At 38.1% G+C, this 27,142-nt stretch overlaps 1 protein-coding gene across 1 annotated transcript in view; it reads right to left on the bottom strand.

Annotated features, from left to right (window-relative positions):
* Positions 1–27,142, bottom strand: part of akap12b (A kinase (PRKA) anchor protein 12b) — a 45,055-nt gene that overhangs the window by 12,971 nt on the left and 4,942 nt on the right. Inside the window, exon 2 of the mRNA XM_008397692.2 lies at positions 9,812–9,887. Coding sequence (XP_008395914.1) covers positions 9,812–9,887 — 76 coding nt within the window. The remainder of the gene's footprint in view (positions 1–9,811; positions 9,888–27,142) is intronic.

Raw genomic sequence — 27,142 nt, 5'->3', positions numbered from 1 at the left:
GTGCAGAATGCGCCTTGAGATTCCAGGTTACAGGTCTGCATCTGTAACTTTGGCGCTCCGTCATGTGCGAGTCATTAAATCTGTTTGTCCGTCCTGCGAAACTGTCCAGTAAGCGGAGGAAGTTGAAAATCTAATAAGAGATCATTTCGGAGAGAAAATTTCAGTGGATAACAAAATTATTGTTTATAACATTATGCAGGAGGAAACCCTTGAAATAGTGCTACGTGAGGCGTCCTCTCTCCAACTGGTAACAAAGTTACATGTACTCAGTCATAGGAATATCATTTTTATTCCAGCTACGGATTAAGAAACAGTCGGTACCCAAAGTACTATTTTAATATTAGTCATGCGCTTTAAATGCGTCGCAATGGTGACGCTTTCTTTCATCCCTGTGACTCATCTGATGGGTATGTGACTATTTATGCTATCTGCTGCATACAGCGGCGCGTAATGCTGAGTGGATGGTGAGTCAGGCTGGTGGGAATTTATGGAGTAAAACCGACCCGCATTTCCTTTTTCCCCTCTGAACTTCCGTCATGTGACTCACCCACATCAGTCACATTCCTGGACTTCCATACATACTGACACATTTTTTTATTTAGACAGCAGAGGGGAAACTACAGACAATACAAAACGATACACTATAGAGGAGCAATTTTCTTTTTGCTTATCAGTCTCTCTCGAAGTGTGAGCCACATATATAAGAGGCATAAGCCTGAATGAATGCTGAATATTAACGTTTCTCAATGGATGAATGATCAAGTCAACGTAACGCTAAAATCCAAACCGGAAATGTCTTCTTAACTCAATCCAACACCAAAATAGTTGTCCGCTTCTCTTTGTTGGCCTCAATAATCAAATTAAGCTGTTAAACGTCTTGAACCTCTTGTGGCCCACTCATGACAGGGCAACTAACCGCAATTTATTTATTCTAAAGCTAAAAATGGCTAGAACAGTTTTTTTTGTGTGTCTTTTGTTTTTATTTGATCAGTAGCGCCATGAGATCGCACATTCACTGCAAAGGACCAGCTGAGTCCAAAGAGACGAAATGACCTTTACTTCAAACAGGTGAGACTCAAACGGGACGAGCAGCTAACTCTCGACTACAAGCTAAAGCAGATGGATGTAAACAAGAGCCGGTGGCTGGTTATCATGTGATGCATTTATCTCTGGACTTGAACATTTCCCAGTTGCAAGTTGGGAAAACGAGCAGGATGTGCTGTCCTCAGCAACAAGCTCATTTAGCAACACAAGCTAGCAGCGATGTAACTTTTTAGAACAATGTGGTTATTTATAAAGCGCCTTTCAAGATACAAAATGAGCCAACAATGGGTAAAAAATAAAAATGGCATTTATGTTTTTAAATATTCAATTCAGTTCAGTTTTAGTTATGTGGCGCCAAATCACAACAAAGGCCATCTCTATAAAATAACCTCAACTCAATCATCAAATCGATTCTAGTTATCACACAGTACAGTGAGCTCAATTAATATTTGAAAAAGTTTCTTTCTGAGGAAACCCAACAGTGTGGGTCTTATTCAAATACTAATGGAGCATGATCAATATTAATTGTATGAAAGATTTACATGAAAAGCGACCATTTCATCAAACCAGTTGCAGGGCTTAACTGGTGTTAGAACCAGTTTAGCACTGGTTATTTGTAGTTCCAGGTTCTGGCTCTGGACCCCAAGATCCAGTATCAACACAGTGCTGGAATAAATATTATACTTAATTTCCCTCCCGGATCAATGAAGTATGTTATGTGCATATGATATGTGCAGTTACTGTCAAGCACTATAATTTTTAACCAAAAATGGCTAATAAAACATAAGCTCGATATATTAGCATGACTCTGATTTGACTTTCAGGCCTTTGAAACATAAACTATTTCTCTTTTTTTATAGAACCAGTCAAGAACTGGATCTAGCACCAGTCCTGGTCAAGCACTTGAATCATTTCAGTGGAAAAGTTCTATAAATAAAAAAACTTACATATCCCTGCAGCCTCTAATAGCTTTTAAAGTATGACAGTCATACTGGATTTTAAAGTTATTTAGTTGAGAAATAACTCTCAATCCCCCTGTGAGTCTTCAGGGGGCCTTTCTGCTTGTTTAGCAGAAAGTAAAATTAAGTTGGCCTTTTTGGGAGGTGGCTTTTCTTCATTTCTGTCATGAAATCAAACAGAAAATGTTGTGGCTGTGTCTTAAAATGTCTTGACAGCTCAGAAAAGTAATATATTGACAAAAAAAAAAAAACTTTCACAAGATGAAAACAAGTCAAGGGACGCTTTTCTTCTTTGTCTTTCAGCAGAAAAATGCTGCTCTGATTAAAACAATCCTTCATCCAAGCGGCACATTTTGTAACCAAACTTCAACAACGCAGAGCTGAGTTGTTTGGTGGCTGACGCCCGACGTATCTCGCCGGATCAGAAAACGTGCCTGAACTCAGGAATGTTTGAGGTGGGGTCTCGTGTTCAGGCAGGAGGGAGAGGGAAGTGGGGGATCGGGGCGATGGGTGGAGGCGGCTTTTTTGTGGCTTGTATAGAAATGGATGACATCACCGGACAGCTTCGGAGACGCCGCCTCTCACACTTCCAAGAACGGGAAAAGATGATGTTAAAAAAAAAAAAAGTGGAGGAAATGGGAGAAGGTGAGAGAGGCCGGCTGAGACCAGGGAGATTTGTTCCACTGTTTAATTCTCCTTTCTTCTACACGTTTTGCTCTTTTGCTCCTTTCACTCTGCCATTTTTATTCCTCCTATTTAATCCCCTTTAATCTCCACTTTCTTTTCAGTCATTCCTGCACTTGAATGCCCCGGTTCTTCTGTTGCTGAAGCGATGGGTGAAGAATGTCGGACAGGAAATGCAGTCAGCTCTCGACGTCATCACTTCCACTTCCTGCTGCTCATTTCCTACTGTTACGGTCATGCACTGTGTGCACAGTTTCATTCAGGGGACATGAATTACGCGATGCAGCGTGATAAGGAGAACAGTACAGCTGTGACGTCTAAGTGAAGCGACAGAAAACATTGTTTACGGCTCCTATTGTCGAAAGAGAAGCCGATGCTTCCACCAGCTTGCACGCAATTCTCTGAAAACACAAAGCGGTTCTGTTTTCTCATAGAAGCCAAAAACGTAGAGCTTTAAATTGAGTCCAGCAGCTCTTTCACCGAACCACGTCCTGCAAGATTTTGCCATCTGTTGCACACATCCTCGCTTTCTTTTGCGTTCTTGAGATATCTGCATCAGCAATTTGGCCTTCCAGTTGTTGTCAGGCGTCATCCTGTCTTTAAGGACGCTGGCACGTACAAATGGTAAACCGGAGATGTGCGCTTTAGGGTCCCTGGAGGACATTAGCGTACACAAATGAGCGAATATAAATTACCGAGATGATTCCCAACTTTTAGGTTAAAATTGCGGGTTGCAGTTGAATAAACAAATCTTTGAATTTGATTTAATAATGCTTGAACAAAGAGAGTGGCTAGTTTCCAGACACAACCTCGTAACAACCACCTCAGTTTTGTCCGTGAGGTTAAAAAAAAAAAATCATATCTAACTTGGAGTGTCGCAGCGGCTGCCGCACTGGTAATGACGGGGGAGAAGGAGGGGTCCGCCACATTCTTGGTCCATTCTCTAAAACCCTCCATATGCCTGGGGGAGGTTAGGAGTTAAGGATAGAGATTAGGTTCCCTGATGCCGGGACAGATGAGAGAGGAGCGCCTGAGGAGACGACTGGGTCCTGACGACAGGCGGGGCGGCGGGAAGGTTGGACAGTCCTGGTGGGAGGAGTTTTAATTTATTTTATTTGACATGAAAACTTTGAGCTTGGTAATTTGAACAGGACACACACGTTCACAACTTTTATTGTCTCAAACTTTCCAACTAAATGTGGAATCAATACAGCTTGTCGCTCTATCACCACCATGGTCGACTGCCAGGATAGTGTTCATTTTATGGCAGGACATCTTAGTAAAAAGTTTAAAGTCATTAGTTTTTACCTCCCATAGTTACTCAGTTTCTTCCTTATTGCGGAGTCATGAACTCTGACCTCAGCTAAGGAAAGTGAGCCCTGCAGTGCTTTGGATGTTTTCTTTGGTGACCTCCTGGATGAGTTGTAGATGCTCTTTTAGAGTAATATGAGTATTCATACAAAGGTTTACCACTGTTTGCCCATTTGATCATGTCTCTCACTGTGGTTTGCTGGAGCAAAAAAATCTTAGAAACGGGTTTGCAACTCTTTCCAGACAGTTTTTTAATCTGGTCTTGATTTTCTTTTGAGTGCAGCATTATGTCGTTTTAGGTTGTTTAGACAAAAAAGTTTTATTTAAGTTACTTCTTGTTTCTGGTACTAAAAAGGCCTGAATGTGGCTGGAACTCAGATTTGCCAAAAATTTGGTTAACATAATTTAATTTAGCAATTTTCAAGAGAAAAGCTAAGAATCCATTTGTTATGTTGTTGTTGTTTTTTTTTTTTTTTTACAGATTTCCCAAATTAAAGTTGTGTTTTTTAAAAACCTATTTATTGGAAGATGCTACTAACGTAAGAGCGGTGGGTGTAAAAATAAGTTTATTATTCTACCTCCCTTTTTGAACGTGAAAATGCACTGTACTGTTGTTCTTCTGCTTACTTTTGTTCTAATTTTTTGTATGAAACTTTGTCTTTTCTTTTATTTTCAATAAAGTCAACCATCAAAAGTGCACAAAATGAATGCAAAAAAGTTTCACAAAGCAGAAAATGTGCTGAAAAATAATCCCTGCTTAGCATCCGAACGAAAGTGTCTAAGATGTTGAACAGGCTTCCTTTATAAAATTATAAAACAGTCTACTCGAGCTGTGTTTAGATAAATCTTCCTGTCCAGTCCACTTAGAAGCCAAACGTTTCTGATTGTTACTTACGCATGTACTAACTTACTGTGTGTGTGTCTTTAAAAGCACTCGCTTTAATTGAACCACCGCCTGGAGAACAAATATCTTAAGAGACTAAGAGGATTTGAGGGATTCTGACGCTTTCCTGTTGCGTCTCTTCCTTTTCCTGAAGAGAAAAGTCATTTCCCGTCTATTGGATGGATCGCCATCCGAGGACACCTTCATCACAAGTGGCAGACAAACTATTCCCGCTCGTGGGGTAAACAGCAAGTGAGTGTCGCAGGCTGGAATGCGACAGCAATGTGGGCAGAAATTCAAGAGGAGCGGATCCAGCGGCTGGGTTGTGTTATAAACCCGAAGCCTCACGCGCTGAGATCAGACAGAGCTTAAGTGAAGGGAGAGGTCCCTTCCACAGGCATGATGAACATTTTGGCAACATAACTCTGCAGAGGCCCCAGAGGAGCACTGAAATCAGTCAGACTTCAAATTAAATTATATCCACCCATAAGACAGAGTCACATGTTGTTGTGTTTATAATAAAACTAAAACTTCTTCATAAGCCTGCCATTGATTGTCAGAAACTATGTAAAACTTGAATGACCTTTTTTGGCACCAGGTTTTTAGATTAAATCTCTCATTTGAATGTTATTTTTCAATATGTTTGCACAGCCTCAATGCAGCCATACCCAGAAAAATCCTTACAAATTTCCTCTTTTTAGTCACATTTACATATTTGACTTTTCGGATCAAACAAGGACAACCTGAATGATAACAAAAAACGTGAGCTAAGTGGAAGAGCTGCAGACTTTGAAATCCTTTTTTAAAACCTACCTTCCTTTGTTTGCTTTTAACTCTATTTTAACAATTTTTTGAGACATGTGTTTAATTTACTCTGTCTACATTTAATTGTTTTGTTCTATTGTTGAAAATGAATAATTGCCTTACTGATGATTGAAACATTATTTCTAACTGTGTGTGTTAAAACAAAAGCTGACTCGACTTGAACTGCCTCTCTGTAACCATAGCGATGCATTTATATCATATCATTTGGGATTTTATACCAGTAAACAACCTAACGACCAAATATTTCCCAAACTTATTTATTATTAGATCCAAATTTAAACATAGGCAGAATTATTTCAAATTACTAGAAAGAAAACATGTTTTCAAAATATTTTCAGTCCATCTTGTTACAAGTTTGTTTTTACCTTTATTGCAACTTTACTAAAACAAAAACCGCCCACTGGTTAACTAGAAATATTTTAACTGCATAATTAAAGGCAATAATGTTTTTAAATAATAATTTTATTGTATTCATAAAGTATCTGGATGATTAAAGATAATCAAATAAATGAGCCACACCAATTTATTTCCATGTCTAGTTTTATTGCCGGTGAAAACACCAACAGACTTGTTATCTCTCAGTGAAGCTGTCCAGAAATGTGTGCGTTGCCTTTTTAAATCTGCGACCCAACCTGGAGACTGCGTCAGCACTCCTGCCAGCGAGTGACATCATCTCTGATGTCATTCTTTGAGTCCCCGCTGCAGCTGCAGCTGCGTACGCCCCACACCCTGCTAAAAACCAGCAACCTAAAGGGAAACGTTGTTAACACAAAGGCTCAAAGTCAACATCAACACTGAGCTCTAATTGTTACCAGTCAAATTAGATTGGAAAAGACAGCAAAAAAGTGAGAAAAAGTGGTTTTATTTTTGTCAGAGGGTCATGTATTATACATCTCCTTTTGATTTAGTTTGCAGGACCGGTGCTTTTGCGGTGATGTAATATGTGACTGCATCATTTATACGTTTTTTTTTTGTTTTCCCCCCACTTCTTAAGTCTATTTTTACCTCTCCTGATTTTTGCCTTTTGCTTTTTACATGCACCTATCTCCTCACAGTGGCCTGGTCCTGAATCTAATATTTATGCACTTCCATTTTGTCAATCTTTCTTTAAACCAAGCACTCTAAACTCTTTTTTTTCCCTTTAGAACAAGTTTGGACTGATTTTCAACTTTGGCTCTGATGGTGAGTGACTACTTGATGCAGCTTTTTTGACCCATGTGCAAAAAACATCACCTTAAAGAACTTAAAGTCAAAAATCATATTAGGAATGTGGGTAACACTTTATTTGAAGGGGTGTGTATAAGACTGACAATACACTGTCATGAATCATTATGACTGTTGTCACAGCATTGGTAAATAATGTTACTTTAAATGCAAAGTTGTACTATTAAAAGTCCATTAAAAGTGTCATTATGTACCAAGTTAAACTTCATGACAATAGTCATAACCATTCATGAAGACGTCTTCTTGTTCATAACTGGTGTTTTATCGTGTTTATGACAGTATTATGTCAGTGTTATGGAGAGCCCTTCAAATGAAAGGGTGTCAAGATTTCAAAAAGTACAAGGTGGTTTTAAAAGCTACAATTTGTAGACTACTTTTTGTTAAAATATGATAAAATCATGTTATACTTTGATGTTTGTGGATGTGGCATACAGAACGTCTTTTCAAGCATTTGATCCCATTCGCTAGGAACTGAAACTCAAAATGCACAGGACGGTTTGGTTTTGGATTCAGGAGAATCCAAAACCAAACCGTCCTCATCGATACTGCCTCAAACCTGTTTGTCGGGCTGCTGCTTCGGGGGAGTGCAGTTTCACGTCCGGGCTGGTCCTGTAAACACCCTGGTGTACCTGATTACAGCTGTGTGTTTGCATACATGTCAGCCTTTTGATGTGACTCCTGCCTTTTGTTGTTGCTTTTTTGGGTTTTTTTTTGGGAGGTGGGGTGGGGGGGGGGTTACCATTATCAGACAAATTCCTTTCCTCTTCCTGTCTCCCACTATGAGCTGCTGTCTTTATCAGGCAGGACAAGAGAGCGGTGCTGGGATGTGACAGCCCTCCATATATTTCAGTCTCTATCTTCCCTCATTGTGTGTCTCCTTTCCTCTCACTCCCCTGCATTCCTCCAATCTGTGGCCTTGAAGGCCTTTCACAACTTCATGCGTCTTACGTGTTTTTTTTTTTTTTCGTCTCCTCATATGTTATCCTTGGTTTATTGGAAGAGAAGAGAAAGATTAGAAGGAAAATACCGAACACATTTCACAAATTTTTTTAAATTTCAGTCTTTCTATGAGGCCATGTGACTCACTTCAAACACATGAATGTTTTTTTTTTCAATTAGGGGAAAAAGTCATGTTAGAGCATCAGGATGGATGAAATCTGAAATATTTGTCACCCACACTGTCTTTAGCTGAAAATCCATCTTTTCTTTTTCTCCTGAAAGCCTCATGAAACTTTTTTATTATTGTTGCTGATAGCTATGATCGGTTCATCCCTTTGCTAACTTGTAAAATCACTTTGTGACCAGCCACAACAATTTTGTCCCAAATTGCTTCCCGTTTGTAACCATAAAGAAATTATTTCACTCATGTACTTCTCCTTTGACTTACCTGGGTTTTTTCTTTTCATTTTCCTTGTTAAATATTGTCATGAATTCTAAAGAAAATTGCTAGAAAAGTTACAATTTGGATCAGATAGTATTTGCTGAATTTTAAAACATGGCCTTATGCTAAAATGCAAGAGAGACTGGTGTTATGTTATTTATTAGCTTCCTGTAAGTCAATAACCTTACAGTAAACAACTAGTAATATAATAAATGGGTCATCAAAGCGGGTAAAGTTTTCAAGGTGGGTATGAAATGTTTTATCTCTTCTTCATACCTGAAAGATTCAGCCAAAAGGACAGAAAACACAAAAAGGTGACAGATTAGAGTGAGCAGCACCAGTACTGAGCTGCCCGTCCTTTCAAGACCTTTTTTCCTCCATAATTTCTCAAAAATGACAAGAGCTCTCAATTTTTAAATTTGTGTTGCATCTTTAGTCCAATCTCTATTTAGGAAATACTCAAAGCAAGCTCTTTCAAAGGAATTGTGTTTGTTTATGCACGCCCATCCTCGCTTTCTTTTGTCTTCTATACCTTCAATTTCACTGATTTAGCAACGATTCAACACCCCGCTCCTCCTTCTACTGGGTTACTCCATGAACAGACAAAATCACTTAATTAAAAAGCTTAATAAATAGGTAATTTGACAGCGCAGCGTGTGACACATGTCTGTGTTTTAAGTTGGATAGGGTTACTCCTTCCCCTGGGCCAGAGCAGATTATGAAGTGCACAGGTTGCTTTGTCCGGGGCCCGGGTCAAGGCCTGCTAAATATTTAGGGAAGCCGTACACACCCCTGCAGCCCTCCCAGACCAGGGGAGACAGGACAGAAACAGAAAACAAAATAAACAAATGAAGCTTTAGAGATAGCCGTGCACAGCAGGGGATGAAGAGATAAATCGCTGCATATTTTAGACCTTAAAGAGTTTGAACGTAAAACTTTCTTCAGACACTCTTAGTTTATGTTTTAGTTTTCAGTGCAGAACTTTAGTTTTTATCTCTAAGAGCGTAAAGATAATGTGTCTGGCTTGAGCAGCTTTGAGCAAATTTAAGCAGGTGTACAATAGGGTCATAGATTTCCAAGATTTAGTGAAGGAAAACCATATGTTTTGCATAGTGAATCACACTAAACTCGGAAATGTGTTGTAAAGGTGATAACTTGACGGCGCTAAGGGGATGAAATGTAGATAAAAATATGTTGGAATGCCTGCGTATGTGTGTCTGTGGGTGTCCATGTAGGTGTCCTCCAAAGTGTTGACAAATGGATTAGCTTAGGATCAGCGCCGGATCACGCAGAGCCACAAAGACATCTGCAGACAAGGAATTCTCACACGGGCTGAAAGCCGACCCCACGCAAACACGCTTACCTCCAGCCGCCGCTTAAGACGCACACTACAAAATCCCAGATGCAAACACAACACAACCACTGTCACTTTTTTCAACGCGGCATCGGCCGCAGGAGCGGCAACCGAAAGCAAACACGCAATCACAGTCGCACACACACCTTCTGCTAGCGTGTTGTCCTCCGAGTGTCCGTTCAGGCTGGTCAGACTGGGGATTTGTCCATTTTTCTCCAAAGGCTGAAAGAAAAACAAAAGAAGAATGGAAAGAAATGACACAAAAATCAATAATAAACTATAAATATGCACGTTTTAAAAAGCTTAAAGTGAAACTTGGACATTAAGCAACATAAAAAAAAAAATTTTCAGAATGATTTCAATTCTTTCTGAAAAAGCCATTAAATTGGCAAAAACTATGCAACCCAAAGTTCAACAACAAATATGCCCTCCGCATACATAAGACGTCATAAACTTTGCAATATTGAACTATTTACTAGCCTTTCTGATGGTTGTTAACTCACTAGAGCAAACTGTTATGAACTGGAGAGAAATATGTTACCATCTCGTATTACTGCTAATAGTTAGCAGCACAGATAATAAATAGTTTATCCAGCTATTGAAAAAAAAAAACAACCTATTGTAGTTTAATTTCTATCTCAACCACAAAGTTTTATTGGACGTGCGTCTCACTTCTGACTGCTGTTTCTTAATGAATCCTCCCTTTTTGCCTGCATTAAACAAGTGTCAGCAAATATATTCTAGACATAAAAACAAGCTACTAAAATAATCAGCCAACACATAACAGCAAAGAAAAATGTGTAATGTCTTATGAATACATTACACACCTGCATGCAGGTAGAAAAACATTTTCTTTTCCCTCCTTTTCTGTCGTGATACAAAATTTGACGGAATCAGTTTGAACTGCCAAGTTAATGGCCTTAGAGACTTTTCGATCAAAATGTTCTTTTTCACTTATAACACAATTTAGAGTAAATCAAATCTTTAGTTTTGTCCAAGTAATTCTGTATTATATGAGATTCAAAGTATCAACCCATTCCACTGAGAAACCACAGTGCCAAAATCCTGGAAGACTGAGAGCGAGGCCACATGTTTTTCCAATCAATTTTTTCCATGTAAAAAAAAAAAAAAACATATTTCAACTTGGATAAAAATCCCAAAATATCCTCATTCATTTGCAAAATATCCTCATTAATACTCACATCAAGGCAAGCAAGTCATTAGTAGTGAATGGTTCTTTTGATCTTCTTCACCGTAGTTTACAATATTTAACCTTTCCAATTCAGGACTTGGCTTGAGAATCAGGAACATTTTTACTATTTCGACAACAGTGTTAGAAGTAATTTGCAGCATGTCCTAAAACAAGAATGCCAGACAACCATGAACACGCCAAGGATTTCTTTTCCTCTTAAAATTCTTCTATTTTAAAGAAAAAAAATGTAAAAGCCAACCCAAAGGTCAAAAAGCATTTCCCAAATGTTTTTACGCAATAAACAAGGAAGCATGTGTTTAAAAGCGAAACAGATTCTACAAACATTATCCTCCGACTTAAAGAAATTAAGATTATTTTACATTCCAGTGCTGCGACCAATCCCATGTGTAAAAATAGTAATCCCTTCATACACTGACAAACAAACTCCTCCAGAGGACGAAGCTGTATCTCTAAAATGTTTCTTTCTGTAACAGGAAATACATGTTCAAACAATTTTATTACACAATTTCCATCTTATCTGACCACCCAGAACATTTGGTTTAATATACCATAACGACACAAAACTGATGAGTTTACATGTGTTTGAATTCAGATGAAACAAACATTATCCAGTGTGTTTATTTACCAGGCATTTCTTAATATGTTTGATTGTAAATATTGTAATAATGAAGCATTCGGAGGTTTCGTATGTTTCAGATTAGGATGTTATTGCTCCTTCATATCTACACGTTTGCTTTATTCTCGCTATAAACGCTCGTGATGATCCTGTAGCTGTTAATAAATCATGAAAGGTCGTCAAGTTCATACGTAAATAAAGGAAATATTGTAAGTGTAATGAGCCAGTGCGTTAATAGGAAAACAACACACCCTGGATCATAAGACCTTTTATCGGAGGATCTGGAACTTGGCTGAGTTTTTGTGGTGCAGCTTCAGCTTACAGCAGGACAAAAGCAGGCAGCTCTAAGCCTTTTGTGTGTCTCAGCCAGGGGGTTGAGTAAGCCAGGGCCCCCACACCGAGGCGCTAATATAACTAATGGACAAGTTGGGCTCTGTTCCCAGCAGCCTGGGACAGGCTAGGAAAAAAAAAGACACCCACAATCTGAACATACAGGAACTGAAGGGTGAAAAACATGAATGCCGACCAAAATGTGGTTTTGCAAAAGCCGAAGCAATCCACCCTTTTAATTTGGCTCACTTTTACAACGTTTCAGATAAATCCTGATTGGTTTACACTGTGCCGTGGTTAGCTAAGCTACTCTGACTCCAACGGACTGTGATTGATTGGACGTGAAATCAGATCGCTGCATTTCATTTTATTGCTGGCTAGTTGTTCTCACCCAGCTAGCTTTACCAAAATGGAAAGCTTTACTGCGAGGCTTTTGCACAATGCAGCTACTTCATCGCTCACGCTGTCATGACTCAGCTAAAAGGTTTGATCCATCTGGAAACATGTCATCTCATCTGATATGTGCGTGCAACTTTTGTCTGACTTCAGCTGAAGTAAGAAGCAAGGACTGGAAAACTTGGACCAACCTGACACATTGCATAACAATCACTACACTTGCAAAGTCTGCTCCATCAAATTAGCAACATGCAGGCTACAGATTCCTCATGGCATCATTTGCAACTCCTGCACAAGGATCCCAAAAGGACTGAAGACCTCTACTGAGAAATAGTTGTTTGAATGGGAAAAGAATAAACACAAAAATAAACACAAAAAACGTTCATGACTGAACCAGATCAAACTTCTATATATTTTAAAGGGGATCTATCATACAAAATTAACATTTTGCATGTTTTTGCACTTCCGCTTGGGTTTCCCAAGCACTCAAAAACAATCCACCCAGCTGTTTTTTGGCAATAAGTTATTGTTTTTTGGTGTTAACCTTTCAAAAACGCCCAAAATGTAGCAGCACAAATTAGCAGGCACTGTCCATCACCTAGCAACCCCAGTGAAGCCCATCGTGTTACCTTGCAACCCCAGGGGCGCTCTGCCCAACCACTTAGGAACTCCAAGCTGAGTTCCAGTTTGGTCAGCTGGTTTTACCCCTGTCTGCACTGTACAATGACTGCTGGAAAATACAAGTGTTTTATTGTTGACTTACTATCCAGAAACTACTTGCTGCATTTTTGTTGGTTGTACCGGAGACTCCACTTCTGCTTTTCAAAGAGGTATGGTTATTTAATTATGCATCCGTTTACAGCCATGATCAGCTTATTTGGATTTAAAGTGATAGGAGTCCCTAAAGCAGGCAGAAATGACTAGACAAAAATCTCATTATATACCAAGAATGTTGTTCAAACAATGTAATGAACATGTTTTGCACGGCCTTTAGACCTATCCTAACCTCTTCAGAAAAATATAACAGGTCACCTTTAATATATGTATTGAAAAAGTTAACATGTTTTGGAGCTTGGATCATGTTTGGTGTCTGGGAGCCATCCCAGCTGACCTCCAGACCTGCAGCAACCCCACCCTCATCTTCTCACTCATGGTTGGCATTCCCGGCATTCCCTGTCCTCCTGGCTGAAATTCCAAAGACCCTCCAACACCTGACTCCACCAAATGTTCACCTCTGCCCCCTTAGTTAGCCTGTCACTAAGTCATGTAGGCAACATTTTGATGAGTTCTGACCATTGGAGGCAAATGCCACAGCAAGTGTTCCTCATGTGAAGTCTGCGCATCACAATCCTGTCTTTGGGTCCGTCGCTTTCCAAAAAAAAAAAAAAGTTTGCAAAAAGATGAATTAGTTGAGATCCTTTAGTTTTACACCATTGGCGGAGGTTTTCTGTTCATCATAACACCAGACCGAATTGGTTCTAAAACTGACAAAGTCAGCTTAGACTAAATTCCTCGACTAAAATCATGAACTTTCACTGCCAGTTGTGCATTTTTTGATGTCTGCCTGGTCACCATGGTCTGCCACAAAGACCTAAACACAGACTCCATCGTGCAGAAACAGCAGAGACGCCTGGTCACTTAACAAAACATCTGACTGAGAAAACAACAGCATGAACAAAAAAACAAACGGCTTGTTTTCCTCCTCTCTAACTGTCGGTGTAATGTGATCAGAGTTAATTTAGTCTGCTGGGTTATTTTTGGTTTGGGAATAGTTTTTTACTGGTTCTGCTGTGTGTATTGGGAACAGGCGGACAGAGGCTAACAGCAGCACTGTAAAGTCTGGGTGATCTTTTTATATTACATTGGCAGATTTTCTTCAACAAATATAACGCAAATTAAGTCAAACAAAAAAGATGAAAATATTAAATGTGAGACATACATAAAATTAAAGTTGAAATCTCTTTATTTGCGCTTGCAAATGCATTGGGAACACTTTACAGTTTATTCAAAACATGAGGAAGGACGTGTCAGATTTTGCTGTTAGGATACAAAAAGGGAGGTAAAAGTTATGTTAGTCCATAAAACGAATAAAAAACAAACACACTTTTAGAAACTCAAAAAAAAAAATCTACTGCAGATTGAATATTTTCCTCTCCTGTGTGTCACTGAATGATATTTAGTTGATTGTAGGAACTGCTTCATGTCTGTGCTGGTTTGCTTTTGCTCCACTACATTAACTACAAAGTTATTATCAGTTAAAAATGTGGTTTCTACCAAAAACAGTGATGTTAGGTTGTTGATATTTTTGATCAAAATTATATCTGGCCTACATGAATGTGAATGTTTGCTTTCAGTGTTTGCTGGTGATAACAAAAGTAGTCAAATTTACCATCTCTTATTGTTTTTTTGAATGCTCAAACAAAAATAACAACAACAAAGTAATTATGCATTTCATGGCAACCTGAAAAACAAATAGGGTGAATATTTAGCTTAAGGATCTATTGAGATGAGTGTGGGTCATAATTTGCCATCTTATGTCTGCAGTTTAATTCTTTACGATTTTTGAGGATATAACAGGAAATGAAACCTGTGGGATGTATTTCTACCACCATGCTTAATTTTGTACTCAGAAACATGTAACACCAGCTCTGAAAAGTGATGATTTAACTTAATTATTTTATCTATTGTAAAAAAAATAAAAAAATAAAAAAAGAGGCGATATGATTACTCACTTACTACTTTTGGCTCGATTTCGAGTCCTAATCTTGCATATTTCATAAGTAGCAATGAAATGGCATGTTTGCTTATGAAATAAGGCTATAAGGCAAAAAAGTGAAGAATTAGTAGACCAAAGCCATTTGTCACTATTTTAGGTCTTCGTCTTTCTTCTTGAGTTACCTTCTGTCACAACTGGATGGAGATTACTCAGAAAGAAATTATTTCATTTTAACCTCTGCAAGGTGAAATGACTGAATTTCTCCATTGTATAGATTACTTAGGTCATATTTAGGAAAGTATGTGCACCCTGTCGTTATCAAAGTAAGTGTGGCCAAAGCTAAAAGCTTTAGGTAAAGTTAAAGCCTATCTGGTTGTGGACTTTGAGTAAAACCTCAACGTTAAAGGTCAGCTGTAGAGGGATTTAATCTCCTCCTCTGCTGTTTTTCCATAGGTTTCTCTGGTTAACTTTACGCCATTGTTTTTATCTTTGATTCCTGTCTTGTCGTATCTGGCTCTTTTATTTCCAAGAACATAGAAAACCTGCTGCTTTCTACACTCTGTAAAGGTCAGCAGCGGATATTTACGTCCTGTAAACCAAACGCCCCGCGGAGGGAGTTAGTTATAAGGAAAGGCGGAAAGTTACGTCTGAAACTTTTGATTCTTTTTACAGCAACAAAGCATTTATTTTTAATATCTACTTAAACAGAAACCAAATTTAACAGCGTCTATGACGTAAATGCTACAGAATAATTCCAGAACCTTTCAACTATACGTGCAATTGATTCAAATGCAGAAAAAAACAGCACGAAACTGTTTGGTTTAAATGTGGTTTCACTTATTTTTGCAGTTCAACAGAGATTTATGCAATGATTTAACATTGTGATGCGTTTAGGGGGGTCTGTGTAAATTGAATGTCCTGTACCACATGGTAATGTTTCCAATCTGACCAATAAATCTGCTCTAAACGTCCATCAGTAATGAAGTGGAAACAGCTGCAATGGATTCACTTCATCTGGCGGACACGGTCATTTTATTATCAGGCAGTATAAGAGCTGCTGAGGAGGAAAAATGCTATTTAATGCTCTGACGTTTTAAGTTGCACACAGATTCTTCAGCTGTCTAAGTGGGGAAAAAATGGATTCTAGATCAGAAACATTAGCGATCATGTTCCAGCTATCCAAACAGGGACATGTGCGCATTCAGGCAATCTTGCAGCAGGAGATAACAAGATTGAAGACTTTCAGAAGCGATATACTTATTTTGTGACAGTTAACCTCCCGACCTCTGACCTCCAAGGCGTTCTTGGAGTTTGAGAGCGGACAAAAGGAGGATGAGAGCGCTGGAGGGAGTGTCCAGGAAAACCGGGAGAGAGGGGAGATAGCAGGAAAGTAGAGGATGATTGAAGGGAGGAGGGGACAGATGGAAGAAAAGAAAAAAAAAAAGGATCTAAAAAGAGGAAACAAATTACAAAACTTTTTACTCTTTTGGTGGCATTTATTTTTTCTTGTTTTGATCTATGCTGAAAAACTTGCATCTGTGCACTTTTCCTTCATTCCATCTTCGATCAAAAATGGTGCCACCACTGCAGAGAGCTGATCTAGAAACTCTCGTTTATTTCCATCTCTTTCACTGGAGTTTATTTAAAAAACAGTAGAAGATGCCACTGATGGGATAATACTTCTACACTGAAGGGGGGCCCAGCGGAGGAAGAGTTCATTCACAAACGTCATCAGAACAGAGTGAATTTCACCAACGCAAACATTTGAAAACCGATGCATCTAGATTTGATCTGAAAACGGGAACCAAACGAGGCCGACCAACTGAACTGCTGCAAAGTACTGCAAACGTGTCCCTAAAATTGTTCCTCTTACTTCACTAAGATCTTTTGCTAACTTTTACTGACAAAAACCATTTAGTAATGAGAAATTTATCTCAGTAAATTCAGAATAAGACAAAAATAGCTTATAAGTAACTTTTCGGCATGACATAGGAGATTGTCTGAAGTCAGTAACTCTTTAGTATTGATTAAAACATACTAGCTATAAGTAAAATTATCTGCCAGTGGAACAAGACATTTCAGCTTGTAATATGGAAAAAATATCTTGTTCCCCTGGCAGATCCTTTTTACGTCGAACCGTTTGCAGCAGTGCTTGTTGTCTGGTATGCAGAATTCTCCACCCAGCTGAGTTTGCATCACCTGTAGAGGAAGTTTGTGTGACTTCACTTCTGGAGAATGTCAAACAATTCGATATCAAGTCAAACAACTGTGTTCTGAGTCGGACTGTGCCTGTATTTCTCAGCTTCTACTCTGCATGTGGATAAAGACGGTCTTTGTTTATGATTTTTGTTTCCTTTTGTTCTTCTCTAGCTCTATTAACGCCACTGTCTGTTTAATATCATGGATCTCATCATTACCCACTGCTTTTTCAAGTACTCAGCAGCACATATGGCCTGGTAAGCAGCTGCATGTGTGCGCCTGCCTCTTAAACCCCACAGTCATGTCTTGAGGCTTTCTTGGCAAACCGACACCATCTACATCTACATCTATCCGCTCGTCCTCCCCCCCCCAATCCCCTCTCTTTCTCTCTTCATGGCTCTTCACCTCTGGTTGCCCCAAGTCCATTATCCCTGACCCCAACATTCAATACATACCAAAGATCAAAGCCTGACAAGACCCCCGAAGAACACTCTCACTGTTTCCACAACCCATTAACTCTGCTCAGGTGCAGAGTACCTGCACAGATGAACGTCTGGCACGTTTACGTGTCTCTGCACAGAATCAGGAAATCTGAAGGAATCTACAATCGTCTTTAAAACATTTTGAAGCCACTGGCGTTGTTCGTGTTGTGCTGTCAGACAGACTTTTCACATATCTACAGATAAACTCACACTGTTTGAACAAATCAACATGCTACTTGTTATACTCTGCATAGCAGATGCGTCAGATTTGAGAATATAGCAAAAAACAACAACAAAACAACTAATGATTTAAAATGGAGATACAAGGTTCAAACCCAAAAGGGACAAAATGTTGGGTATAAAATTAACATTAAAATCTATTTGTATAAATAAAACTAAAATGATCAATTCCTCTGTAAGATATCGGGTTAAAGTAATATAAAGAAGCCCAGTCGGACTCCTAGTAACAGAGGGTTTAATTGCTATTATGCCAATAAATATTTTTCCATTTATCGAGAATGGTGTTAATCATTTTCAACATGAATGTTTTAAAATTTTGTAGATTTTAAGAAATTATCATTTCCTATCAAAAAGAAACTTTAAAGAAATTTAACTCCACCAGAGGTATGAATAATTCTGGGCTTAACTATCTATCTATCTATCTATTAGATAGATAGATTATGATATCTATCTATTAGACAGACAGACAGACAGACAGACAGACAGACAGACAGACAGACAGACAGACAGACAGACAGACAGACAGACAGACAGATAGATAGATAGATAGATAGATAGATAGATAGATAGATAGATAGATAGACAGATAGATAGATAGATAGATAGATAGATAGATAGATAGATAGATAGATAGATAGATAGATAGATAGATAGATAGATAGATAGATAGATAGATAGANATAGATAGATAGATAGATAGATAGATAGATAGATAGATAGATAGATAGATAGATAGATAGATAGATAGATAGATAGATAGATAGATAGATAGATATAAGCTTACATTATGATACAAAATCCATGCTATGATAGTTACTTTTACCATGTTGGAAAAACGGACAAAAACCACCATTTGGATGTTGTGACATGAGGTTTAGTTACATGAGGTTAAATCATTTTTAGTATGAAAAATTACTTTGAGGACAGAACTGGATTTTTAAAGTGGTTTATGCTGTGATTTTTTTCATCTCCATGTATTGACTGTATGTGTTTCTGTTACAGCTATTCTTACGGAGAGATGCTCCTCCAGGGATCACCATTTCTGGAAGTACTCTCAAATTAAAACCACCTTTAAAACTTTTACACATGGAAATAAATCTCATGATTGACTGTGTCCAAGTTTTCGATGGAACAGTTTTATTATATTTTTAGCAGACTGACTAATGGGCATCTGAGTTACATTGATGACAACGGATCAAGTAGATACACTGAAGTAAGAGGAGTCAGGATGTTCAATAGGAGAGAGGTAAAAGTATTCAATCCCAAAACAAGCTCATCTATTCATTAATTAATGTAAATTAGTGCTTCATCACTTATTTAACTTAAACAGCAAATTAAATACCAGTAAAGCTGCAGGCACAAACTGGGAGCAAATGAGTGGCACACAAATATTGGATTAATTTATTTCTAGAGATTCACTGAGATACTAAGTGGTAACTGGAATCAAAACAATTTTTACTTTTTTTTGTCAGAAACTCAAAAATTTTATGTTTTTTTTCAACCAGTGAACGCACCATAGTAAAGAAAAAGCATTCGGTTGTAACAACATGTTTCCTGTGGAGGTTATAACAATTTTTAACATCAGTGAGGTGTTGAAAGACAAAGTTAGAAAAAAAACCCCTCAGAGCAAAGACTTTCAGTGGATAACAGGAAGGAAGTTTGGTCTCTATTAGCTTTAAATCTCTTATCTTATTGATTTTGAAATATTTGGCAGCCTTTCAGGACTGAAGCAAGAAATCACATAGATAAGTCTGTTTTATTAATGCTTAGTTAATCATGACTATAAAATGTCAAAGGTAGCAAAAGAGTTCAACACCATAATTTCTAGTTTTTCGTTTAGAGCTGTTAAATTGTGATTTGCGGTGGCTGCTTTCTCGCACTTTCATCCAAACTGAAATCATTTTCAGTTGGATGAAAATTATTTCATGACAAGAAAGATTTAAAAAAAAAAAAAAAAGAACTCTGTTTTACAGAAGATTATCGGAAGATTAGACCTCATCCACAATTGTAAAGGATGACAAAAACATACTATTAGGTTACTTTATGACATGCAGAAAACCAGTGTACTTATTGGTTGCACAAATTGAACAATATGATTATAATATTTGGAAAACATGCAGCAATCTTTACATTTTACTGTCTGAGAGAAGAAAACTTTCCATGCTTATCCAAAACAACAACAATCACAAAGGTCTGTGATCACAATGAGTGTCACTGCATAAATTAAATGCTAAATACATCTTAAACTGTAAGAATTGATTAGAAAAGAGTGAGCATAAAATTCACTAAATTTAACACAGTTACAGTTCTGTGATCTACTATGTCTCAGAACTGCAAGCCAAACAAGTCTCTCTGTGTGACAGTCAGCTGTATTTAATTTCCGGTTCGCATACTGAAGATGTCGTGAGAAGAGAATCAAATTGACAAAATGCAAAATGAGCGGGACAAAATTAAGTTGCAGAGCTAAATCAGTGTTGCTCCGGTTGCTTCAGTGAGGCCGAAAGCCCAAACCGAACACACACCAAAACGGTGAGTGACAACAAGGCCGTCCACTCTCACACCTGTTGCCGTTTTAGGACGAACCGTTCGACCTACATCAGCGCATCGCTAAACCTTTAACCCCTTGTTCCTTTACCTCCCACAATCTGTCTGTTTTTCCTCGGCCTGCGCGGCCCTCATCTGTGCGGCTGCTACACTTGAACAGCAAACGGAGCCAAACAACAGAACAAACAAACAGCCGTGGCGCAGCAAAGACCCCCCAGGACACGATCGCAATCAGGCCACTCTGGCCAGGCTTTGACCCCCAGGGGCCAGCCTCTCTAACTGGGTTGAAAAAACAAAACCCCGGCTCTCTTCTGACCCGCCTGTCAAGAATCTCTAAATATTTCAAAGCTCCGATAAGCATCTGTACTCGAGAGCCACATACGGGAGAGGACGACGGCAGAGCCGGGTGTTTCTAGAAAGGACACAGACATCGTAAACATGGTTTTAATTAGCGAGACACTTAAACCAGACTTTGTTGTTTTATGGCTTTTGGCTTTAAATTACTCCTAAATTATTGGTCTATTAATAAGTGTGTGCTTTATCCAAGTTTTGGGGCAAGAAAAAACAACATTCAGGGTCAAATATCTGACCTCGGGACCTCTTGGTTTTTGGCTGAACCTGGAAGGATGGGTTTCCAATGTCACGCTTTTCCAGATAAAGTGTTTTTTTAGAGGCAGCACATAAATCTTGAGTAGTAAATTGCATCAATATTTAAAAGGATGAGCATAAAAATGCCTAAAATATTTTAATGCAAATCTTACAGTAGACATCTTTAGCATTTACAGCAAAAGTATCCATATCTCTTGAACTGTCCTACAACATGTCATGTTACAACCATCATTTTTTTGTGTGTGTATTTTATTGATATTTTAAGTGATAAATCAATACAAAGCAGTGCAAAATCACAAACATCTAAATGTTGACATTTCTGGCAATTCTGCTTTGTAAAATAGCTCAAACTCAGTCAAACTGGCCAGATTGGCTGCGGAGTGTCTGTGAAGTTTCACGTTGTGAGAGCAATTCTCAAATTAAAAAGTTACGAAACATAAATATGCTGCATGTTTTGGGTCATTGTGCTGCTGGAAGGTGAACCTCTTCCGCCACTATCTTTTGCAGCCTGTAGAATCGTCAAGATTAGCACGATACTTTCATCACCATACTGTGAGGGCATCATTAGGGCAACTGGCTGATTTGCATTTGAGTCGGGTTTATCAGAGTAAACAGGGCTGGAAAAAAAAGAAAGAAAATAACTTTCCTTTTCTTACTTATTTTGTTACTCTGTCACATAAATCCTCTCAAACTTGACTGAAATTTGTAGTTAATTGAGAAAAAAAAGGTTTAATGGGCTGTGGAGACCTCTAAGGTATTATGACATGATCATCTTGTGCAGCTGTACCTGCAGCAAAACGTCCATGATGACTAGCAGCTGTACATCTGAAGGACTTTAGATCGGAACGGCTTTATCTCTGGGACCTTACAGTCTGTAATATTTCCATGTTTTGGACTTGTCCGGTTTCAAAACGTTATCATTATTTTCCTAGCGACATTCTTTTGCAGAACATGCTGCTTCATGCCGACCACATTTTTATCTGTCACCTGACTGAAAAACTCAAAATAAAATCACAGCCACACCTTAATCCATCTGCCAATTCCTTTTAAAACAATATAAGAAACTAGCATCTTATTGTCCAGTATTGCAATCAGCCCCTTGCTGCTGTCCCTCTGTTGTTAAGTTAAGCTGCACTGTTAAGTGGCTGTTTTAAATTTAAAAAGTTTCAAGTATCAATTATATTTTGCTTAAACCAACAAACATCTCTGTTTCTTGGAGTTGCATCGTCGTAACAGCGCTTAGGCTAGAATTGAAATCACAACTTGAGATTCTAAATCCAGTATGCATATAATAAAAAAATTAAAATAATTAGATTCCTAAGTCAAGTTTCCTTCAGTAAAGGTGTTTCTGACTTCAAGATGCTGTTCTAAATAGAAATCACAGAGCTAGAAGAATGTTTTATGTCAGCCTCTACACAATTTGTAGAAATTGTTCGGAATATTTGCAGTTTTTTTTCTGGAGATGAGAGCGAAAGCAGTGAAATTCCTGACTCATCCCACATCAACTCCCCTGCGGAAGCCTGTGGAGAAAAGCTAAATTATTTGAAGCCCTCGCGGAACGTCACATAAAAACGTTCACCTCTTGCTGCTCGAGGTGGAACACTGTGAAATTTGGGATGTTTTTGGGATCATTATTTTGTCTCCACATCCTTGTGATTATTTGCAGATGTTGCTGTTGCTCCCATCATTCAACTCCAAACACAAGTTTTGCACCAAAAAATCTCACACCGACTGTGAGCCATGATTTATCAAACCATGCTGCAGCAGAAACAACCATCACTGTATTTGGATGTATGCTAATGGAAACTATCAATACAACAAACTATGTTAGTATACAGAGCATATATAAAAGAAAACTAACAACTGAGCCGTGGGGTACACCAGAATTCATTTTTCAAAACAATAATCTCTCACCACATATGACAACACGCTGTTCATGATCACAAGAGCAAAATACATTTATAGTTTTAAAGTCGTTCAGTTGTCTCCATTTCCTATTATAGCTTTTTGTCTATTACATCACAGTATTTGTTTTGCGACTCCACCATTTTTATTCTGTAGTCCAAGTTCAGGGACACTGAAGCTACAAGTGCATAAGTCAAAATGTTTTGGTCGTAGAGTGCATTAACCCTCGTCATTCATTGCAATATAAAGATGGCCGAACTTGCGAGAATGGAGCTTTCTGCGACCTTCGCAGAGCGTGAAATGCCTCGTTCGCATTTAAAGAGACTGCACCAAAACAAGTTGCTCTTCAAAGCAGTCAAAACTCATCTTAGAAAAAAATTGGTTCATTTTATCAGACCAAAACTTCAAGTCTCAATAAAAAACCTCATTTGTAAGGATGTCAGTAATGTTTCTACAAAACTCTGGGAAATGCATGTAAAAAATGTACACGCCAAATTAGGTGTTCTGGATTTTAGGAAAAGATCACACTCTCTCTCTCCCTCTCTCACTCCAAAAGCCGGCAGCCATTGTAACAACAGCCATGACGTAAACACATTCAGAGCTGAACTCCAGTGCATCAGCTGCGCTATAAAAACACGACTCCATGTTTGTCCTTGAAATGCTCCGACTCGCACAAAGACATGCAGTTACCAAAAACACACACCCACACACACAGTGACTCATGACTTCATCTCTCGGTGTGTTCTCGACATGAAGCATCAGGACCAAAGCTGATGAAAAATGGATGAACAAAAATGAGCAGCTGAGAGGAAGGCTGCAAGAGGCCTGAAGGAGTGCAACAAAAAGATGGACTCAATCCTTCCCCATGAAAACCCTCCATCAATCCATGCAGACAGACATTGCAATAGCCTAAAATGACCCATGCTTGGAGAGGATCAATGTAAATATTTGTTTAATTAGATGATACACCTGACACGCCAATGTGTGAGATTAATCCAGTCCCTTTCTGAAGCATTTCAGTGTTTTTCCCGAAGTTTCTCTCTGGACATAGACGAAAACAACTCTCTTCCGAAGAAAAGCCTCACACAGCTTCATTTGGGAGACACTGCTTTTTTTGTTAGCTGTGAGAATATATATATATATATAAAAAAATTAAGCTTTTAAATTGAATACAAGACATTATCGTGTACTGTGGTCATGCAGTTCAAATTAAAGATAAGTTAAAGCAGGACACAAAATATGTTTACCACCTTTTATGTAAAGATCTTCTCGTGCGAGGTTAAAATTTTTAATCTCATTAAAATGCTCATACTTTTTTGCACTGAAAAACACAGGATGAGCAGAACACACAGGCTCATTCTAATGCGTTTACATGCTTCATGTTAAATGAATTTGTGTCGTATAAATTTTACATTTTGGCTTAAACTACAGTCCATTGCAAAGGTATTTCAACACCATAAACGTTCCTACAATTTTTTCCATACTACAACAATTTATCCCATTGTGTTTTAAATGAATTTTAGGAGTGTTGTTGTGCTGTTTTATTTGTTGCCTGGATTGCTCTGGATTCAGCTCCACCATTCTTCCTGTCAACTCTGACCAGTTTCCCTGTTCCTGTTCGAGAAAAGCATCTTCACAGCATGATGCCGCCGCTACCATGTTGCAGGGTGACGTGCAGTTTACGTTTTCCACCATTTAGCTTTTAAGATTTTCTTTCTATAATGTTTTTCATTTGATGAATATCCACTGTTGTGTGTTGGTTCACCACATAAAATCCAAGGCATATATCAGGTCTGGACAATAAATCAATAATTTGTATGGCAATAGACATGTGATCAATATCAATAGATAATACATAAGATGGAATATTCAGGGGTTTTTTTTAACTTCATTTGAAGATTGCAAGATTTTAACATCAACATTGTTAATATTTGTGGATATACTTCTTAAACATTTTTTTAAATAACGTGATATTTGTCATTTTGCTAAAAATCCTCTATGTATGTTAATGTATTTATTTGAATAAAGTTTTAATTTTTTTTTACATTTTTTTTCATATTCACTTAATTCTCATCCAGAACCACACAGCATTCTGGGAGATGTAGGCAGAGGAAAGGCTTTAGCTGCTCAACTTCTCACAGTAAGTTAAGCTAGTTGGTGGAATCAACTAACTTGCTCACTCAGTCTTTGGTTACCTAGCAACAACCTGCTGGGTGGCAAGCAGTTTCAAGTTCCAATAACTTTGGTTACCTAGCAACAACCTGTTGAGAAACTGCCACAGCAGCTTTGTGTTTCATAACTGCTTAAAAATAAAATAACGAGGAGTAAAAACTGTGGATAAACCAGCATACGTTTACTTTTTTCAATGAACTATAAAACACACATTCAGAAATGTATCATAATAAACCATTCACAATGATAAGTTCTCAAAAAACATTACTACAGTTGATTTTAAGGATTTCACACAATATTTTGAGTCCGTTATTGAGAGAACGGATTTCAATTTTGATGTTTAATTAAGCTTGGCTAACATCCTGGGAACGCACGTTCATGGCAAAATGAAGCAGCAAAGAAGCACTGTTATGTAATAACTTCCAAGTCATTGTAGTATTTAGTGTTGACCCGTGGATTCATTATCGGAGCTGAGTGTCGGGGAGAGGACAGAAGACAGGAACAAAAGGGTTTTTTCATATCCTCAGAGAAAGACGGCTGTTTTTACAGCGACTGAGCCGGGAATGAATCTGAAAGCAGGGAGAAAAGGAAGCTCTCCTTATGACAGACTGATTAGCCGACAGCCACTTCCTGTTTCTCTTAAAACACAGCAAGAAAAAAAAAACTGTCTTGATTAGCAAGGTTAACTTTTTGAACAAAAATAAAAAATCATCTTGCTGTTCTTCTCCAGCTATAGGAAGGACTGACTGACATTTGATTATCTTATTATGCTGTTATTCAACTTTAGAAAGTTTTTGGTGGACATTAACGTTGCTGCTGAAGACTTTTAGTTTGTCAATCCCAATGCTGGAATCAAATTAGCCTGATTTTATTTAGTTTTTCATGACTCTGCATTTTAAATGAATTAATTCCTTATCTGCTACGCAGCCCCTCTTCTATACGTTCCACGTCACTGAAGTAGTAATCTCCGTCAGCAGGCTTTTTACTTCAATTTGACTAATTTGGTTAGGTAAAATTTGTTGAACTCTCCGACCCCACAAAGGGACGCTGGTCTAATCAGCTGGAGAAGTGAGCCGTCTTTCAGCTTTCAGGATGAGTTTCAGGATGAGTTTCAGGTTTTCAGTTTCAGTTTTAGAGGCCAACAGATGTGAAAACTTGTGTTTTTGTGCTAAAGTTTCACATTTTCTTCAAGGCAATTTCATATTTCTTACTCCACACTTACTGTTGACCCTGAAGAAATAAAAGTCTTCACTTTAGCTCATCATTGTGAAGAGTTTCTATGTTTATCAGATTATTGTCCTGCTGTTTATGATTGTGGTAGAAGGCATACATTACGCTAATTTGGTGTCAAATGAATTTTATAGTTTTTTTTTTGACACAGGTCTCTAGCTTTAAACTTTAGATATATATTTTTTAGCCTTTTTCTACCATTTTCACCAATAAACATGGTAACAAAACAAACTTGGGTCCTATATTTCATCTAATTGTCATGTGAATTTTAAGGACATTTTTGAAATGTCACAAAAAAGGAAAAAAAAAAGAAAAATGCAAGTGGGTCTCCATCTACTGGTTTCGAGCAAATCAACCACACAACGCAGAGCAAAATTTTGTCAGATGTTGTAATAAACACAATCCAAATGTTTCAAACTAACATGGACCATGAAACAGAGAATCCTCCCCTCCGAACCTGCAGATGGGACTTAGAGTTTCATGCCTCTGGTAATGAAACCAGAGACATGAAACTCTGGTTTCCTATCAGAGTTTCATGATAGGAAACTCTGATAGGAAAGTTTGCTACATAAGAACGTATTCGGAAAATGTATTTTCATCTTCCCGTTAGCACACTCACTGTTTTTTTGGAAAAGGCAAAAACCACCTCAAGCAAGCGCATAGACAGAATTTTAGCAAATCCAAGTACGTTTTTTTTTTTTTTTTTACAAATTTTGGTTTCTCAGAACAGAAATATGACACTCTAAAGACGAATAAAAACATGACTACAGTTCTAGTCATTTTTAGTTACTGTGCTGACTACAGGTATTTTATTACACCTGATAA

This window comes from Poecilia reticulata, linkage group LG21 (assembly GCF_000633615.1).
Source record: "Poecilia reticulata strain Guanapo linkage group LG21, Guppy_female_1.0+MT, whole genome shotgun sequence".
In the NCBI taxonomy this organism is placed as follows: domain Eukaryota; kingdom Metazoa; phylum Chordata; class Actinopteri; order Cyprinodontiformes; family Poeciliidae; genus Poecilia; species Poecilia reticulata.
The sequence above is the reverse complement of the archived record's forward strand: the minus strand, read 5'-3'. Positions and strand labels throughout refer to the sequence as shown.